General features: G+C 37.8%; 1 protein-coding gene across 5 annotated transcripts in view; it reads left to right on the top strand.

The window, feature by feature from the left end:
• IQCG (IQ motif containing G) overlaps positions 1-21,063 on the top strand; it is a 48,389-nt gene that overhangs the window by 4,089 nt on the left and 23,237 nt on the right. For all 5 annotated transcript variants that reach the window (XM_072812189.1, XM_072812188.1, XM_072812192.1 and 2 more), the window contains 5 exons: positions 297-365; positions 1,934-2,207; positions 6,939-7,153; positions 10,125-10,253; positions 18,863-18,944. In XM_072812189.1, coding sequence (XP_072668290.1) covers positions 358-365; positions 1,934-2,207; positions 6,939-7,153; positions 10,125-10,253; positions 18,863-18,944 — 708 coding nt within the window. In that variant the 5' untranslated portion in view covers positions 297-357. The remainder of the gene's footprint in view (positions 1-296; positions 366-1,933; positions 2,208-6,938; positions 7,154-10,124; positions 10,254-18,862; positions 18,945-21,063) is intronic.

Below are 21,063 nucleotides of genomic sequence, written 5' to 3'. Positions count from 1 at the left end.
ATTACATAGATATTGCCAGTTAAAAATCAGAATTTAATAAAAATACGAAACCCATGTTGTATATTAATTTACCATGAGACTCAAAGATGCATTTATCAATAATTGTATTTGTCAATAATTAAGCTGACTACCTAATAGTCCTGCATCACATGATGCCAGAGTTTCTTCCATCTCTGGCACTGCTCTAATAAGCAAAAAAGAAAGGATAAGCTGAAGCTCTTTTGAAAGGGTATGGAAATAATTTAAATGTCATTCAACCCTCTCTTAAACTAATCTGTGTTTTCTTCCCATTTTAGGTGACTGCATTTTTTGTGAAATTGTAAATGTACCATTGAAGTTACAACTAATTTAAGAAGAATGGAAGAGTATGTTCAAAATTCCAATTTATTTTGTATACGTATTTGTTTATTTATCTATTATTTGAATTGTGCCTTATGTTAAATTTATTTATCTATTGCTGGGAACAAAGTACTCCAAAGCTTAGTAACTTAAAATATCAACTTTTATTATTTCACATGGTTTCTGTGGGTCAGGAATTTGGGAACAGCTTTGCTGGATGGTTCTGGGTTATGGGTCTGTCATAAGGTTGAAGTTGGCCAGGGCTTCAATCGTCTGAAAATTTGGGGCTGGAAGATCCACTTCCAACATAGCTCATTTACAAAGCTGGGGAGTTGATACTGGCTGTTGGCAAGAGGCATTAGTTCCACACCCTCAAAAACTTCCCCAAAGAGCTGCTTAAGTGTCCTCATGACAAAGCAGCTGGCTTTTTACAGAGTGGGAGATACGAGAAGGAGAGTAAGGGAGAAGCTGCAATGTCTTTTATCACCGAACGGTGGAACCCACAGTATCTTCCTGGTTACATAGGGTAGTTAGTCCTATTAATGTCGGGGAGACTACAAGGGTATGATTACAAGAAGGTGAGAATCATATGGATCCATTTTGGAGATTGACTACTACATACTGTTTTTGTTTGTTTGTAAAGATTTTATTTATTCATGAGACACACACACAGAGAGGCAGAGACACAGGCAGAGGGAGAAGCAGGCTCCCTGCGGGGAGCCTGACGCGGGACTGACTGGATCCCAGGACTCCGGGATCACACCCTGAGCAGAAGGCAAACGCACAACCACTGAGCCATCCAGGTGTCGATGTTTTTATCTTTTTTTTAAGTAAACTCTGTGCCGGACATGGGACTCAAACTCACAACCCCAAGGTTAAGAGTCACATGCTACACTGACTGAGCCAGCCAGGTGCTCCTGCCACATTCTGTTTTTCATTAATCATGAGATACTTTTGATTAGCATTTAAAGATGTTGCTAGAAAAAAAAGGTAATTTGGGCTCGAATTCAAATTGGCTAAGCATGGCCAAATAGTATGGTTAGGTTAACACAGAGTTACTAAACAGTAAGTGGAGGGACGCCTGGCTGGCTCAGCCGTTGAGCGCCTGCTTTAAGCTCAGGGCGTGATCCTGGAGTTTTCGGATGGAGTCTCACATCAGGCTCCCTGCAGGGAGTGGCTTGCCTTTGGTTAGTCAGAATGTCACAGGAAGGGATCCCTGAGTGGCGCAGCGGTTTGGCGCCTGCCTTTGGCCCAGGGCGCGATCCTGGAGACCCAGGATCCAATCCCACATCGGGCTACCGGTGCATGGAGCCTGCTTCTCCCTCTGCCTATGTCTCTGCCTCTCTCTCTTTCTCTCTCTGTGACTATCATAAATAAATAAAAATTAAAAAAAAAATTAAAAAAAAAAAAAAAAAAAGAATGTCACAGGAAGATATTTAGCAGAACCACATGTAAACTCCTTCTTTTGTTCGTTATCTTGGTTATTTGACAATGTGGACTTCACAGGAGCCCATCTGTATGATGCCCGTGCTTTTTAGTTGAAGCAATTTTTAAACATTTGGTGGCTGACTTAATTTTTTATTTTTTTCTTTAGAGGCCAGTTAGAAGCCTCAAATCTTCCAGCGAACATCTGGCATTCTGAGGTGACAGTGTCAGTGACAGGCGAGCCACCCAGTGCTGTAGAAGAAGAAAAAGAAACAGCTGAAGAAACAGAAAAAGAAAAAGAAGTCCTCCCGGAAATCGTAGAGCCACTCTCCATTCTAGATGTGCTGAGGATCTCTGCAGTTCTGGAAGATACTGCAGACCAGCTCTCTATTCTAAACTATATCATGCCAGTTCAGTATGAAAGAAAACAAAGTGTCATCATGGTATATACACTCGTCATTATCTAGTTCTTGCTTTCTTTCCTCTTTATTTCTCTATCATTTACAGTACTTACGCCATCAAATTTAACTTGGGAAATAGCATCTTTAACTCAGATAAAAAGGGCTATAATAATTACTTGAGATACATACTCTGAATTGATGGAATGAAATAACCATAGCTCAAGATACATTGACAACCAGAATATCCTTTTCTTCCAACATGTTGGCATTATTCAAAAAGGCCTATAGTAAATCAGGATAAATACAGTATATGCACTGAGAGTAGCCAAATTACTGACTTGCCCCACCTATCTTGTAATTCTTAGCTGCTGAAAGCTAACTCAATCCTCAGGGGAGGAAATTCAGTTGGACCTTCTCAACGTTTCTTCTAAAATAACTTTGTTATATTGTTGAACACATTGCACCCTGCCTTTGTGAACATCCAGCCACGTCATTATGTCAGCCATTACATTCCCAGGGGACTCCTCAAAGTGCTATCGAGTTATCAGAAAATTCAACTTGGTACTGAGCAAAACCTTTATAAATTCTTTATAAATCCTTAAGCTCTTGTAAATTTTTAAAAAGATTTATTTATTTATTTGAGAGAGAGAGAGAGCATGTGAGCTGTGAGAGGGGCAGAGGAAGAGGGAGACCGAGAATCCTCAAGCAGACTCCATGCTGAGCACAGAGCCTGACTTGTGCTTGATCCCAGGACCATGAGATCATGACTTGAGCCAAAACCAAGAGTCAGCCCCTCAACTGACTGAGCCACCCAGGCACCCCAAGCTCTTGTAAATTTTAATAACTTAGATTATAGATATACAATGAAAAGAACTTACTATTTTTAGAGAGAGAGTGAGAGCAAGCAGAGAGGAAGAGGTGAGAGGCAGAGGGAGAGAGAAAGCATCTTAAGCAGGCTCCAGGCCCATCATAGACCTCGATGTGGGGCATGATCTCACAACCCTGAGATCAAGACTGAATTGAGGGAAAGCCCTGGGCGGCTCAGCGGTTTGGCGTCTGCCTTTGGCCAAGGGCGTGATCCTGGAGACCTGAGATCAGGCCCCACGTCAAGCTCCCTGTACGGAGCCTGCTTCTCCCTCTGCCTCTCTCTCTGTCTCTGTGTCTTTCATGAATAGATAAATAAAATCTTAAAAAAAAAAAAAAAAAAAAAGACTGAGTTGAAATCAAGAGTCAGATGCTTCACCAGCTGAGCCACCCAAGCGCCTCAGGAAAGAACTTATAAGTACAAGTAAAAGTTGCACAAAATTCTGATAGAACACTGGATTTGGAGTCAGGAGATCTTTGTGGTTTAGTTGCGTACCATGAACAGTTCGTTTCAGTTTCTTGGTCTTCGTGTTCTCGTTTGTAAAATGTGATGGAGCTTTTTATGTGTGGGAGTTTTTTCAAGATTTTATTTTATTTTTTCAAGATTTTATTTTCCATACGCAACATGGGACTCTAACTCACAACTCCAGGATCAAGGGTCACATGCTCCACTGACTGTGCAAGCCAAGGGCTCCTAAAGTGTAATAGAGTTTTAACCAAGTGATCCATATCATCCCTTCCAATGCTAACATTATATGGGTTTTGGGGGTAGTTTTAAAACAACATTAATGGGTATTATCAAGAATTTTGTAACTAGTTAATTTTTTTATCAATTTATGAAAGGCAAAGAGATTGGAAACCCAAGAACTAAGCTTTTCCATGAATTTAAAATAAAAGTAATTCGTATGTTAATCTTGTTAATAAATAGTAAAGAATAGTCTAGGGTTTCCTTCTTATTTATTCATCTCCTTCAGTAAGAATAAAAAAAGATATTTAGGGGCAGCCCGGGTGGCTCAGCGGTTTAGTGCCGCCTTCAGTCCAGGGCGTGATCCTGGAGACCTGGGATCGAGTCCCGCATCAAGCTTCCTGCATGGAGCCTGCTTCTCCCTCTGCCTGTGTGTGTCTTTGCCTCTGTGTGTGTCTCTCTGTCATGAATTAATAAATGAAATCTTTTAAAAAAAAAGATATTTAGTTAACAAGATAAAGTCTTGTGATACTTATCAATGATACTTACTGTGTCAGGCTGAAAAGGGTAATTTACCTTCATAGAAACACAAGAGAAATGGAAAACCCAAATTAATTTGTTAATTTATTTACAAAGATTATGTTTATTTATTCATGAGAGACACAGAGAGAGGCAGAGCCATAGACAGAGGGAGAAGCAGGTTTCTCGAGGGGAGCCTGATGCAGAACTCGATCCCAGGACCCCAGGTTCATGCCCTTAGCCAAAGGCAGACACTCAACCACTGAGCCACCCAGGCATCCCGAAAACCCTAATTTATAAACAATTCAGCAGTGGTCACCACTTCAGTAAATTGAAGAACAAAACTTTTGTGCTATTTTATTCTGTTTTTTTTTTGTTTTGTTTTGTTTTTTTAAAGATTTCATTTATTTATTCCTGAGAGACACAGAGAGAGAGGCAGAGACACAGGCAGAGGAAGAACCAGGCTCCGTGCAGGGAGCCCGACGTGGCACTCAATCCCAGGTCTCCAGGATCACGCCCTGGGCTGAAGGCAGGTGCTAAACCTCTGAGCCTCCCGGGCTGCCCTTTATTCTGGTTTATGATAGTAATCTTCACCCACAAAATTTTCTGACTTAACAGAGGCCCTGCTTATGATTTCATAGTATTGCATATAACAAAGGCTTACACTCTTAACTTTTTTTTAACCCCCCAATTCTACTCTTATCTCCATTAATAGAAGCTTAAAAGCCCTTCTCTCAATATGTTATTAGTTCCACAACTTTACAAAATTGCAAATATCATTAAATAATTTCTTTTTTACTTCATAATACTAGTTGTTCTAACTTAATGAATTTTACAATGCAATAAGGGCATAGGAAATTTATTTGAAGTATTTAGTATGTGGATATTTTCTTTAAGACTTCATATTGTTTAGCCTTAGAACAATTTTGGGATGAAAGTTTAGTTGATATTATCCCTCTTTAATGGCTATTTTTATAGCTAAGGACATCTCCAAATAGATTTTCATCGGTAAGATTATGGAATAGAATTATGGAATAGAATGATGAAAAATATACTAATGTACCAGACTCTACCAGAAGTGGGAGTAATTGGACCAAAATTTGGGGAGAGCTCCCCTGCAGGAATACTGTTTCTCTTACCTTTTCCCTTAAGATTTAATACCCTACCTTGTACATAGTGTGTGTTATATAAAAATATTTTTTAGTGAATGGACTAAAACACTTAGCTAGTTCCTTTAAGTTTACTCTTTAAAAAATTCACGTTTATTTGTAGTAATTAGTAAATCAGGCTGCTTGACACATTTGCCTCCTTTTCCAGATGCCCAAGCATAGAGGTAGAGGAAAAATAGGGAAATAGAGCTTCGTAGGCCTTGCACTTTCCCCTCTCCTACCTAAGGGAAAATCTGAAATAATAACCATTCTTGAGGTTTTCCTTATGTCCAGGTAAGTTTCAGTGTAATTGTTGAAATGCTACTTTTCTGTTCTCTTTGTAGCCAAATTAATTTTAAAGGATCATCTTAAAATTTAATTCTTGTTTAAGACGGCATTTTGTTTTGTTCTTCCCTACAAATATTTTCCTCAGATCTGAATCTTTGCTTATTGTTGATGTAAAGAAAAATGCAGTTAAGTCTGTGTTTATTAATCATTCATAGATCGTTTTTTAACATTTCTAGGCTAGTTGAAGTTTAGCTAAGGAAGACCAAGGTTTTATGTATCCATATGCAGATAAACTTTTCTTCTGTGCATATGATCAGTACCAGAATTTAAGTAATTATAACAAGTGCAGAACTTACATAGTTCTATGTACTGTTCTAAATGCTTTATGTATATTAATGTATTTAATCCTCATAATTCTATGAGGGCAGTTACTATTATCCCTATTTTACCAATGGGAAAATGGAGGCATAGGGATATTAAACAGCTAAGTCAGTATGGTTTGGTAAGAAGTAAGGCTAGGATTCAAATGAGGAAATTTGGTTTCAGAGTCCACAGGCATAATCTCTATGCTATATGGCCTCTCAATAGCTAAAGCTTTTAGCAACAGATTAAATAGGAATTCTTAATTTAAGAGACATATGTTTTTCCTGTAGTTGATGCCTACCCCTCAAGTGTTCCAGTTTGGGTCTGAAAAATGAATTATTTTGGCTTTTCCCTACATGACCTTCGAAATCTATACCACGCCACTAATTTTACCAACTTAGGCTCTGTGCTATGATTTTCTTTCATTCTTTATATTCCATATTCATTTGTTCAATGAACACATAAGTCTTCTATGCCCTAGGCATTGTTCTAAGCAATGAGACTGTAAAGATGGCCACATTTATTATGCAGTCTTGTTCCAAAAAGAATTTGAGGTGAACCATGATCTCTAAGACACTGTCCCTTCCCTCATAGAATTTACAATCTCCTGGAAACACTTATACAAATAATTACAATATGGTAAATATCTGCTAATAGAGAGATTTCACAAAGAACTTTATCTTTGATCATGGTCTTAATGTTTGCCAGGTGGTAAGTTGAGGAAAGAGACAAAAGGAATGTTGTCTAAAGGCAGGAAAGCACATAATAGCTGGACGTGATTTGTGTGGCTGAAGGAAAGAGTAATTTTCTTGTGTGTCAAGTACAAGTGGCAGAAGCCCTGATATAACATTGTTTCTTTACTCTTTTAAAATCTGTCTTACATAAGACATCATTTCTTGTTTTTAGAAGAAAAACAAGAGCTTAGAAAAACTTGCAGAGGCCCCAAGAACCTCAAGATTGTCCAGTCCATTCTTACCTAAAGAAGAAAGCAAGTTGCCAGAAATCAAAAAAGGAAGCCAATTTACCGATGAATTTAACAAATTGCAAGATCTTGTCTTCAAAAAACTTACAAGACAAACCATAATGTCTACGGAGATACTGAAGAAAATTCAGATTGATAGGTAAAGAAGGAGAGCATATTTGGAAATGTAATAATATATTTATCATAGATGAAAAACGGGTGCAAGGGTGGCTGGCTGCTGTCCTCTCTTGTAGATTGGTCATTAGATACACATGTACTGCTGATAATAGGATTAGTTAAAGACTCCCTAGAGGAAGTGTGTACAATTTGAAAGTATGGTGGTTACATGATAAAGGGCAGGTTGTTGAGCCTTTGTTTCCAGTTTTTAAAAGTGAAAATAATTATAGCAACTTTGCAACTTTTCTAATGCTAGTGTGAGGATTAGAAATTAGCCTGCAGCCTAGTGCCTGGCACAGATGGTAGCTATTATGATGCTTTCATCCAAGAGGAAGAGATAGACCCATCCAAGTAGCCAGCTTTTTTTTTTTTTAATTTTTTTTTAATTTATTTATGATAGGCACACAGTGAGAGAGAGAGAGGCAGAGACACAGGCAGAGGGAGAAGCAGGCTCCATACACTGGAAGCCCGATGTGGGATTCGATCCCGGGTCTCCAGGATCGCGCCCTGGGCCAAAGGCAGGCGCCAAACCGCTGCGCCACCCAGGGATCCCCCCAAGTAGCCAGCTTTTAAACTGAATTTTAATCCTGAGAATTTCTTTTTTTTTCTTTTTTTTTTTTCCTGAGAATTTATTAAAGGCCTTCTCAGTTTCCATTGTCTCATTATTCAGTTTTTTGTCAGGCTTGCTAACAAGGAAGCCTCTTAAGTTTAAAAGAGGATGTAGTATTCTGGTAAAGATTGTTGGTAAATGAATGTTTATAGCAATTACCCAGGGCTACTAGCCAAATACAACCTGTAGTCTGGTTTTAAAAATAAATTTTAGGGACACCTGGGTGGCTCAGCGGTTGAGCCTTCGGCCCAGGGGGTGATCCTGGGGTCTTGGGATTGAGTCCCACATCGGGCTCCTCGCATGGAGCCTGCTTCTCCCTCTGCCTGTGTCTCTGCCTCTCTCTCTCTCTCTGTCTCTCTCTCTCTCCCTGTGTCTCTCATGAATAAATAAATAAAATCTTAAAAAAAGAAATTTTATTAGAATACAGCATTGCCTATTTGTTTATTGTCTCTTGCTGCTTTCATGCTATAGCAACAGAGCCGAGTGGTTGCAACAGAGAATTTATGGCCCACAAAGCTGAAAATATTTACCATTTCCCCCTTTATAGGAAAAGTTTGCCAACCTCTGCATCAGAGGGGTAATGTTTCTTGTGAAATCAGTTTGGCTCAGATTTGCATACATGACAGAAAGGTGTCCTGCTTAAAAACAACCAATCTAGTTAATGTCCTTTTCATTCTCTGTGGGATGGCTCATATCTTTTTTTTTTAAGATTTTATTTATTTGAGAGAGAGCAAGAGAGCACAAAGCAGGGGGAACAGTAGAGGGAGAGGGAGAAGCAGGCTCCCCACTGATCAGGGAGCCTGATGCCCGGCTTGATCCCAGGATCCTGGGATCATGACTTGAGCTGAAGGCAGATGCTTAATTGATTGAGCCACCCAGGCACCCAGCTCATATCTTTTCTTTTCTTTTTTTTTTTTTTTACTTTGGTATACTTACTTTTTTCTTAGTATAGTTATTGAATCTTTCTGTTTGAACTATTGTCAACAAATTGTTATATGGGCAGCCCTGGTGGCACAGCGGTTTAGCGCTGCCTGAGGCCGAGGCGTGATCCTGGAGACCCTGGATCAAGTCCCACGTCAGGCTCCCTGCGTGGAGCCTGTTTCTCCCTCTGCCTGTGTCTCTGTGCCTCTCTCTCTCTCTGTCTCTATGAATAAATAAATTAAAGAAAAATCTCAAAAAAATTGTTATATAAAACAGTGAATGTAATTCTTGCGGACCTGATATGAAAACATTAAATAGCTGTTTTTAAAATTCCCTACCTATGAGAATATTATAAAAAGCAATGGACTAGGAGTCAGGAAACCTGGGTCTACCTCTTTCTCAAATTAGTTATGTGGCCTTGGGCAAGTCATTTAACCTTCCTGAACCTGGGTTTACTCATCTCTAAAATGTATTTTTTTAGCTCTTTTAAAAATGTTTTAAATAATTTAACTTTTGTAAAATTATGAAATATTTTTAAAATACAGAAAAAAATATTAAGAATGAAATAATGAATACCTATGTGTATAACCACCAAATCTTAACATTTTACCATGATTGCTTTAGAGGTTTTTTTGGTTTTGTTTTTTGTTTTTTTTTTTTTCAATAAAATACTTAAGATACAACTGGAGCCTCTGATGCTAGCTAGCTCCCTCACTCTTCCCCCAAAGACAAACTCTCTAATGAATTTGCTGTTTATTATTCTCTTACATATTATGATACTTTTATTAGGTATCTATGTGTTTTATTTAAATAATATATACAGTTTTATATGTTTTTAAATATTATATACATAATATCATACTGTACATTCAATGTTTGTTACTCCTTAGCGTGTAAACTTTGTCTGGTTAAGGGAGTTCTCTTTTATTTCTAATTTGCTAAGAGTTTTTGTTGTTTATTTTCAAATGAGTGGGTACTGAATTTTGCCTAATACCTTTTTTGCATCTATTGCGATAGCCATATGGTTTGTTTCCTTTTGCTTTTGTTTTTGTTTTGTTTTGTTTTAAAAGATTTTATTTATTCATGAGAGACACAGAGAGAGAGAGAGGCAGAGACACAGGCAGAGGGAGAAGCAGGCTCCATGCAGGGGGCCCAATGTGGGACTGGATCCTGGGACTCCAGGATCATGCCCTAAGCCAAAGTAGATGGCAGACGCTCAACCACTGAACCACCCAGTCGTCCCTCCTTTTGCTTTTGTTTATGTGATGAATTCTATTAATAGATTTTCTAATGCTAAACTATTCTTGCATTCCAGGAATAATTCCAGCTAGTCATGCTTTTTATCCTGGGTCTTAACCTGTGTGACTTCTGTAGCCCTTTGTATATATACTGTATTAACTCATCCTTTTGTGTCTCCTTACAGGCAATTTTTCAGTGATATAATTACAAAGACCATGCAGGAGTTAGAAGAGTCAGGCACTTTCACCAGTCTTCTGGAAGCTCTGGGCAAGGAAAGAGAAAACAAAATGCATTTCTATGATATCATTGCCAGGTCCGAGTAATATGTTTATTTGCTGTGTTGTATTTTAAAGTGCTATTAGCCTTTCCTAGAAGTCCTTGATTTCTAAAGCAAATCAAATTTGTGATTTCCAGGGAAGGTAAATAGACCTCAGAAATTTAGGTGCTAATTCAGATTTCTGGGCTTTAGTTATGTGTATCTATAATATGTCAAAAGTATTCTTCCAAAAAAAAAAAGTATTATTCCTATTGTATAGTAATCTTTCTTTTTTTAAAAAAAAAAAAGTGAATTTCAGTTAGTTAACATTATTTAGTAGTATTATTTTCAGGTGTACAATATAGTGATTCACCACTTCCATGCAATACTCGTGCTTATCATGATAATTGTACTCCTTAATCTACATCATCTGTTTAACCCATATCCCCCTCCTCTGGCAACCATCACTTTGTTCTCTATAGTTAAGAGTCTGTTTCTTAGTTTGTTTTCCTCTTTTTTTCCTTTGCTTGTTCATTTGTTTTTTCCTTAAATTCCACATATGAATGAAATCATATGGTGTTTGTCTTTCTCTGACTGACTTATTTTGCTTAGCATTACACTCTCTAGTTCCATCCATGTTGTTGCAAATGGCAAGATTTCATCTTGTTTATGGCCAAATAATATTCCATTGTAGACATACCACATATTCTTAACCAACTGAGCCACCCAGGTGCCCCTATACCACATATTCTTTATCCATTTTTTAATCAATGGACACTTGGGCTGCTTCCATACTTGGCTACTGTAAATGATGCTGCTACAAATGTAGAGATGCATGTATCCCTCTGAATTAGTGTTTTTGTATTCTTTGGGTGAAAACCTAGTAGTGTGATTACTGGATTGTAGGGTAGTTCCATTTTTAACTTTTTAAAGAAACTCCATACTGTTTTCCACAGTGGCTCTATCAATTTGCATTCCCACAAAGAGTGCAAAGGGTTCTGTTTTTCTCCACATCTTCAGCCAACACCTGTTGTTTCTTGTGTTGTTGATTTTAGCCATTCTGACAGATGTGAAGTGATATCTCATTATAGTTTTGATGTGTATTTCCCTAATGATAGGTAAGTTTTGATGAACATCTTTTCATGTGTCTAGTAGCCATCTGGTGTCTTCTCTGGAGAAATCTCTGTTCATGTCTTCTGCCTATTTTTTAACTGGATTATTTTTAGGGGTGTTGAGTTTTATAAGTTTTTTGTATATTTTGGGTACCAACCCTTTATCAGAAATGTCATTTGCGGGCAGCCCCCGTGGCTCAGCGGTTTAGCACTGCCTTCAGCCCAGGGCCTGATCCTGGAGACCCGGGATCGAGTCCCACGTCAGGCTCCCTGCATGGAGCCTGCTTCTCCCTCTGCCTGTGTCTCTGCCTCTCTCTCTCTCTGTCTCTCATGAATAAAGAAATTTTAAAAATCTTAAAAAAAAAAAAGATTTAAAGTATTGTTTACAAAGTTATAATAACGGGGGAAATGTTTATGTCACAATTTTAAGTTGAAAAAGAAAGGCTGGAAATAATAAAGTATTATCCCATCTATATAATAAAACTGAAAAAAAAAACATGAATAGAAAATGAAAACTAGGGGATCCCTGGGTGGCTCAGCAGTTTAGCACCGCCTTCAGCCCAGGGTGTGGTCCTGGAGTCCCGGGATCGAGTCCCACCTCGGGCTCCCAGCATGGAGCCTGCTTCTCCCTCTGCCTGTGTCTCTGCCTCTCTCTCTCTCTCTCTCATGAATAAATAAATAAAATCTTTAAAAAAAAAAAAAGAAAAGAAAATGAAAACTGAAAGGGAATATACCAGTGTGTTAATAATTTGGCTGTTTTTAAAAAAAAAAATCTTCAGTATTTTCTAAGTCTTCACCTTACTAAGAGAGAAAATAAACTTATGTTCTCAAAGATTTTATTTATTTATTTGAGAGAGAGTGAGGAGGGGGAGGAGCAGAGAGAGGGAGAAGCAGACTCCATGCTGAGCATGGAGCCTGTCGTGGGGCTCGATCCCATGACCCTGAGATCATGACCTGAGCCAAAACATGCGTTAGATGCTCAACTGACTGAGCCACCCAGATGCCTCTTGTAAATAAACTTATTAACCAAAAAACTAAATAAAATACATATACTCTTTGACCCAACATTTCTACTTTGAAAATATAGGAAAAAATTAGCTCATATTATATATATATACACAAAATATTCATTGTAGCATAATGGTAAAAATCTAGAATTGTATAAATGTCCTTTAATAAAGGAATTCTTGAATAGTTGTTAATTTTAGGAAATAAGAAACATGCAGCTGTTAAAAAGAATAAATTAGAGGCGCACCTGAGTAGGTCAGTCAGTTGAGCATCCAACTCTTGATTTGAATAAATGAGAGCTCTATGATTGATCAGAGGAATTTTCTTCATATGCAGATAAATGGAAAAAGCTACAGTATTATGTGTATAATATAAATTTTTATCTTTTTTTTTTTTTTAAGTAGGCTTCATGCCTAGTGTTGAGCCCAACATTGGGCTTGAACTCATGACCCTGAGATCAACACCTGAGCTGAGATCAAGGCAGCTGAATCACTCAGGTGCCTCTGCAATATGATTAAAAAAAAAATCTCATCCATATATGTAAGAACATAGAGAAAGATGTGGGAGGATATACATCAAAAGATTTAACATTGCTTACTTCACAGGAGGGAATTGGACGGGATTCCTATTCAGTTTTGAAATAATTCCTATTCAGTTTTGAAATATTACAATATGCACTTGTTACTTAGTGATTTCAAAAAAAGCTAATCAAGTAAGAAAAAGAAAAAAGAAAAATATGTACTACTATTTGGAAGGGAGAAGATAATCTCAATGTAGATAGTTTGCTAGTGATTGATTTTCCATATGATTACATAGTGATCATGTATGATAATCTCTTCTTTTAGTTTTTCTTCCAATTAGATAGGCATCAATTTAGATCTATTTAAGTTAGGAAATTATATATAGATTTGGGCAAATCAGTAACAAATTGTGATTGACGCTTTTTAAATCACATCTAATGATAGATAAAAGAGAGAAAAGATTTTCTATTTAGTTCCTTGAATGAGAGCTCCATTGAGATAAAATTTATATCTTGTTAAATACATTATTCAGACCTGTTAAAATGGTGAGGAAGGCTTTATTCAGGACTACTGTAATAGGGAGAGAGATTAGGCTCAACTCTGAATACAGTAAAGGCAGCTGAGGGTTTCTACCAGTGAGAACAGTGAGGGTGTCAGTGGGAGGGTGTCAGTGGATGGAAAATCACTAAGAGACATAAAGAGTAGGGGATTCTTGGTAAACTAAACAGGATTCTTGCTGAAAGCACACCAAAGGCGTAGACATCAAGGGTTGGGGATGAAGAATTTGATCAGATATCCAGGGTGATCAGATGTCAAGGGTGAGGGATTCTCTCTAAACTAACTTAGCAGAAATCTTGCTAAACTTGGTGATGCAGGCTGAAGGCAAGGAGAGGAGCCAAGGTCAAGGCCTACTAGAGAGGAAGGCTCAGAGAAGCCTGATTAGTTTGGTCAAGGAAAGAGTCTGTCAATGCCATGAATGAATAACATTCATCCTCTTAAAGTGTACAATTTTGTGGTTTTATTCACAGTTGTGCAACCATCACCACTATCTAATTCCAGAACATTCTCATTCCAAAAAGAAAGCCTATACTCATTAGTACTCACTCTCCATGCCTCTCAGCTCATCTATTTAGTTTTATTTTATTTTATTTTTTTCTATTTAGTTTTAAATGAAGCTTCTCTTAGTGATAATTGTCTTCACTAATAGTAAAATCTTACAAAATAATAAGAAAAATACCAGTATGTAAAAAAAAAAAAAAAAAAAAGGATAAAAATAATGAGTGAGTCTTGGGGAAAGCCCCACATAGGGCCTGCCATGGAATGATTTTTCCTTCTTCTAGGAGCAGAGAGTACGAAAGACATGCTTATGCATTCTACTCGGGACATGTGTGCATATATGCCCCTGAATAAGAATTAAGAACATAAAAATCTTCTGTTTAAATTCCGTTTGGTTAAGAATTTAAGAATCATTTTCACTTTTTTTTTTTTTAAAGTAATCTCTATACCCAACGTGGGGCTCAAACTCACAACCTCGAGATCAAGAGTGGCATGCTCTTCTGACTTGAGCCAGCCAGCTGCCCCTCACTTATTTTTTAATATGTATCCCACTTCAGTATTATTCAGGGGAGATACACCATGTGTTTCAAAAGCAAAAGAAAGGAGACAATTTGCCAGGTTTTAAGGCCTTTTGACATTTTGGTCAGAAAGGTCAAGATGTATGAGGTATCAGTTTCATCATGGTCACTCAGGCTCTACTCTAGAAAGGTAAACAGCCAGAACAGCCCCTCTGCTTGCTGAAGTGATCCCCTGGGTGCTCCTTATTGGAACTCAGCTGTAGAACATAGGTCACTATTAAGGTGCAAACCACACCAGCACTATTCCCATTGGTAGCAGAAGGGTGTACATAACTTAGATACCATGTCAGTATTGTTCGGGCATTGCTTTTTTCTTTTTTTTTTTTTTAATAGAATTCAGTTTTACATTTATAGAAAAATTGAGCTGAAACTAGAGTTCCTGTATCCCTTTTCATTAACATCTTAGATTAATGCAGTGCATTTGTTGTCATCGATGAATCAATATTGATACATTATTATTAACTAAAGTTCATAGTTTACATTGGGGATCACTCTGTGTTACACATTCTAAGGGTTTTGACCAATGTGGTGACCTGCATTTACCATTACGGTTTTATACAGAATAGTTTCACTGCCCTAAAAATCCTGAGTTTTGCCTATTCACCCCTCCTGCCCTCCCCCTGGGTCCCTGGCAACCACTGATTTTTTTTTTTTTTTTTACAGCCTTCATAGTTTTGCTTTCTTCAGAATGTCATGTAGTTGGAGTCATACAGTACGTAGCTTTTCCAGATTGGCTTCTTACATTTAGTATTATGTGTTTAAGTTTCTCCCATGTGTTTTCCCATGCTTGACAGCTCATTTCTTTGTCAGCACAGAATAATATTTTATTGTCTGGGGGCACCTGGGTGGCTCAGTTGGTTAAACTCTGCCTTCAGTTCAGGTCATAATCCCAGAGTTCTGGGATCCAGGTCCACATGGGGCTTCCTGCTCCACAGGGAGCCTGCTTCTCCCTCTCCCTCTCCGTGCCACTCCCCCTGCTTGTGCTTGCTCGTGCGCGCACTCTCTCTCTCTCTGTCAAATACCTAAATAAAATCTTTTAAAATAATAATATTTTACTGTGTGGATATACCACAGTTTATTCACATACTGAAGGACAACCTGATTGCTTCCAAGTTTTAGCAATAACTCAATAAAGCTACTTTAAACATCTACATACAGTTTTTTTTTTTTAAGATTTATTTGTTTATGAGAGAGAGGAAAGAGAGAGAGAGCTGGGGGGAGAAGGGCGGGGGCAGAGGGAGAGAGAAACTAAGCCGACTCTGCACTGAGTGTGGAGCACAACGCGTGACTCAATCTCATGACACTGAGATCAGACCTGAGTCAAAACCAAGGGTGAGATGCTTTAACTGACTTCACCACACAGGCACCCCTCTGTGTACATGTTTTTGTGGGGATCTAAATGTTTAATTCGTTTGAGGAAATACCAAGGAGCATAATTGCTAGGTCAGCATTTGGTGGTGTCAATCTTTGGGTTTCTGCCATTCTATTCAGTGTGTAGTGGCCTTGCTGCTGTTTTAGCCGGGCATTGCTTTAGAGAGAGAATGCAAAGTGGGCTGACTGGTCTGTATCTCTCAAGGTGCTGAAATTTCCTTTCATTGTGATGATAAAGTGCAGTCTGATCCAGAGAGGTGAGACATCCTTTGATTTGGCCTATCTAAAAATGACAGGAAATGATAGGATAGACCGTTCACTGAGGGGCCAGTGAACGGCCCCTATTGGCCACTAGTGGGCCAATAAACATAAAATAAATGTTTACCTTCAAGTCATTTTTCATTTCTCCCGCTGGCCAGTTTTCTTCTTTATGTCAAACAACACTAGTGGGTATATAGTTTTAGATGTAATCTATTGGTTTTTTTCCATTCCCCTAGAATAGTTAGAGCATAATTTTTGGTTAAATTAATACTTAGTATTTTGATGATGATTATTTTTTATAAATAGTCAAAAGAGGGGACATACAATATATATAATGATTAAATTTTCTTCCTTGAACAGCTTTTTTTCTCCTAGAGTTAAATCTTGTCATTTTTTTGTCTGTTTTGACATTTCTGTTCCAAATCCAGTACCCAACTCTTCACCAGAGCCCTGAAACTCTTTAAGTGTAGTCATACATATTAAGTCTTCCCTTTTTTTTTTTTTTTCTTTTTTTTCCTTTTGAGACTTTCTTCTGTTCTTTCTCCCCTATTTGTTACTGTTGCTCCTAGGGCCTGCAGCATTGCTATAGTTTTGGGCCTTCCCTTCATCTCCTGAGATTTCCTTTTGATCCTGTTTTCTAGATCCCCATTCCTCCTCTTTTTTATGTGAATCTTTCATTTCATTGGAGCATGTCTTTCTGTAACTTCTTGAGCAAAGGGTGCATGGAATTTACATATATTAAGATTTTACATGTCTGAAAATATCTTTTTCTGTCCTCATACTTTGACTAAGTACAGATTTTTAGATTGAAAATCATCTCATAATTTTGAAGGCAATAAATACTCTACTAATTTCTAGTTTCCACTGTAAATAACATTTATTTAACTGAATCTACCCTCAGGTTCTGAATTTATTATTAGAGAAATATTTTTCCTCCTTCTTATGTTTCTTGTAATCTGTAAATAGTAATTACATAATATATACTTCGGCAATTGACAATCTCAGTCTCATGATTCTGGTTAAGTACATGCTTTGTAAACATTCCTGAATAGCAGTACTTATCTAGATGATATTTAGTGGTAACATGTCTTGGTTGTTGCTGCAGATTGAATGTTTATGTACTCCACCCCTGCCTCCAACTTATTTGTTGAAATCCTAACCCTCAATGTGATGGTATTAGAAGGTGGGACCTTTGGGAGGTGGTTAGGTCATGAGGGTGGAGGCCTCATGGATGAGATTAATGCCCATATAAAAGAGACCCCAGGGAGCTTCTTCTCCCCTTCCATCATATAAAGATGCAAGTGAAAATGATAATCTGTGAACCAGGAAACAGTTTCTCACCAGACACTTAATCTGATGGCACCTAGATCTTGGACTTCACAGCCTCCAAACTGAGAAATGAATTCTGTTATTTATAAACCATCCAAACTGGGCAGCCCGGGTGTCTCAGGGGTTTAGCGCCGCCTTCAGCCCAGGGCCTGATCCTGGAGACCCGGGATCAAGTCCCACGTCGGGCTCCCTGCATGGAGCCTGCTTCTCCCTCTGCCTGTGTCTCTGCCTCTCTCTCTCTCTGTGTCTCTCATGAATAAATAAATAAAATCTTTAAAAAAAATAAAAAAATAAGCCATCCAAACTGATAGATATATTTGTTTTTGTTTTTGTTTTTTTAAGATTTATTTATTTATTTATTCATGACAGAGAGAGAGGCAGAGACACAGGCAGAGGGAGAAGCAGGCTTCATGCCGGGATCCTGACGCGGGACTCGATCCTGGGTCTCCGAGATCAGGCCCTGGGCTGCCCCTGATAGATATATTTGTAATGGCAGCCCGAGCTAAGATAGGTTTTATTTTGTTTATTCTTACTTTGTTTTGTTTATTGTTTTGTTATTTTGTTTTTCTTTAAACCTAGATAATGGGATTACTAGAGATCAGCAGAATTCTGAGTGCAAACAGAAACAGTAACATAAAATAGTTATGTTCTCATTGGGACAGTACTGAATTTGAATCCTGCTTTGCCATCTACTGTTTGTGTGATCATGGCAAGGGCGTGAAGTCATGTCTTCTGGGAGATGCCAAGATGACATTATTCATGCAAAAACTTTATCAGGGGAAACACCTGAGTGAGAGATAATATGGAGGGAGCCTTCAGACTCAATGCGGAACTGACCCCAAGTGAAGGAGAGGGAAGATTACATGGAAGAGAATGCCCTGCCCTTCCTTTTCCCCTTCCTGTTCCCCCTCCTCTTAGCCTTTTCTCGGCAGTACCTATTTTAGATACAACACAAAAACCAAAAAAATCCTCTTCTGGTTTACTAAAACAAATCGCAGTCTTCTGTAAAGTGTTGCTAAAAGTGTTCCATGGACCAACACCATTAGCAACATCTGAGAACTTGTTAGAAATGTGAATTGTGAGTTGTGGGGCACCTGGGTGGCTCAGTTGGTTTGGCATCTGCCTTGGGGTCAGGTCATGATCACAGGATCTTGGGATTGAGCCCCTGCTTCTCCCTCTCCTCTCTGCTTGTGCTCTCTGTCACTATCTCTCTCTCTCTCTCTGAAATAAATAAATAAAACCTTTAAAAAAAGAGAGAGAGAGAGAGATGAAAATTGCAGGGCTCCATCCCAGACCTACTAAATCTGTTTTTAAACATTGAGAATGAAAAAAAAAACAAAACAAAAAAAAAAAAAACACTGAGGATGAGCCTTGTGCATGCTAGAGTTTGAGAAACAAACCTCTAAACAAATCATTCTTATTTCTTCTAGGGAGGAAAAAGGAAAAAAACAGATAAAATCTCTTCAAAAACATCTATTTACTGTCAAAAAGGAACGGCAAGCTGAAATACAGGTAAGAATCACCTGGCCAACACTGGAACACTGGAAGTTACTGAGCTAAAACAGCTATGTAGAAGCCATCTTTCCTAAGCAAAGAAAAATTACATATGAGAAATTGTTGTTTCTCCCGGAATGCCTTTACTACTGAAAATATAAAGAGAGTAACTAGAGAGTTGCCTGGGATATATAAGTCAGACCAGGATAGAACTCAGGGAGACCCCAACCCTCTGGAACTCCCCTCCCATCCCACTCAATCAAACCACCTACCCCCTCCCTACAGGAGACCTTGTCTCAGGCAGTCTCTTGTATTCCAGCATCCCACATGGGAGACTGTAGTCCCAGATGGGACATTAAACACACTACAAACCTCCTTATACATGATGGTTCAGTGTGATGTCAACTGTATTATATTCCAAGTACAGAGTAGATTTAATGGGCTTTTATGGTCATTAGGACCTAACCTTATATCTAATTTACCTCTGTAAGAAAATGCATCCTAAGTTTTAAGCAATAGACTTGTAAAACAATGTTTGGGCTACAGCATAGGTAGTTAGAAATTAATTCTATTAGGATGTCTAACACTATTAGCAGTTTAGAAAGTTACAAATTATGGCTTAATATCAGCTTTTGCCTAGCTATTTGGACAAGTTTATACTTCATATCAGGGAGTCTTCATTATTTCCTATATAGAAGTTAGAAGACTTTTTTTAAGAAAGATTTGATTTACTTATTTCAGAGAGAGAGGGAGGGAGAGAGCATGAGAAGGGGGAGGGCCAGAGGGAGAAGCAGACTCCCTGCTGAGGGAGTCCAACATGGAGCTGGATGCAGGACTCGATCCCAGGACCCTGGGATCATGACCTGAGCCAAAGGCAGACACTTTAACTGACTGAGCCACCCAGGCACCCCAGAAGTTAGAACATTATTTAAAAAATATATTTGGAAGAACTGTCTACGAAGGGTCATTAGCTTTTCTTCCAAGACTCTATCTTTATGTCTTGTGAGCAAATTGCTTAACGTAAGATAATAAGAGACTTATTTTCTATTTACTAATTATAAAGTACCTTTGGTAATGACTTTTACATCATTATCTCTGTTAACCCTCTGCTTATTGCTTACTTTTTTTTGAGAAACATTTTTCTTTTCTAGAGTTTCACAAAACTTGGTGTGAGCTTAGGTTTTCTAATGAATAGATTTTTTTCAGAAGTTTCTTAGCTTTTTTTCCCTGAACAAATCTCTGATTATTTAAAAACTCTTGCATTTCTTGACTATTAAGATAGAAGATATTTATATTAATTTCCTTTTAAGCATCTGTATCAGATAATATGAAAAGAAATCTCAGGCTTGGCACTCTGCCAGTTAACTCCCTGATGTAACCATCATAACCACTTTTTTCCTCTTTCTTTAAAAAATTGTTGATGAAGTAGAGTTTTCCAGGCAACCTCTAACACTTATTTGTGAAACTTATCCTCCTGGATGACATCACAGCCATTACATTCAAGCAAAGTAAAACTAAAGCAGAATATCACTCAGATATTTTGATCATCAGCAGAGGAATAAACCAAGACTGAAGATCCAAGGCAAACCTTTGTGGTTTTTTTAGATTATGATTTTAATTTACTTAGTAGTCTTTTACCTATACCCCTTTTTATTTTTAAACAAATGGTTGCTCTAGGGATTTCTTTTCACGGTCTATTTAGCATTAATACTGTACCACTTCACATAAAATGTAAAAACCTTCCACCCATATATTTCCACTATTTCCTCTCCACCACTATCCTTTATTCTGTGTCTGTCATATACATTACATTTAATGTATATTACAAAGACAAGACAAAAAAAATCAGGTTTTCATCTTAATTTATGTGTTTTTAAAAATGAAGAGGAAAATGGTTGTCTTACCCCGATATTTATCAATAAGCTTCCATCTGGTGTCATTTCCTCTCAGCTTAAAGAATAGTAAATCTTATTCCTTTACTATTTATTCCAATCCATGTTTGCTATAAACAAGTCCTCTTAATATTCTTTTACCTAGAAATGCATCTATTTTGCTTTTGTTCATAGAGGATATTTTCAATGGGTATAGAATTTTGGTTTGACAGATTTTTCTTTCAGTACTTTAAGGATTGTCACTA

Source organism: Canis lupus, chromosome 35 (assembly GCF_048164855.1).
Source record: "Canis lupus baileyi chromosome 35, mCanLup2.hap1, whole genome shotgun sequence".
Lineage (NCBI taxonomy): Eukaryota > Metazoa > Chordata > Mammalia > Carnivora > Canidae > Canis > Canis lupus.
Note: the sequence above shows the minus strand (reverse complement) of the source record. Positions and strands in the feature narration are given on the sequence as shown.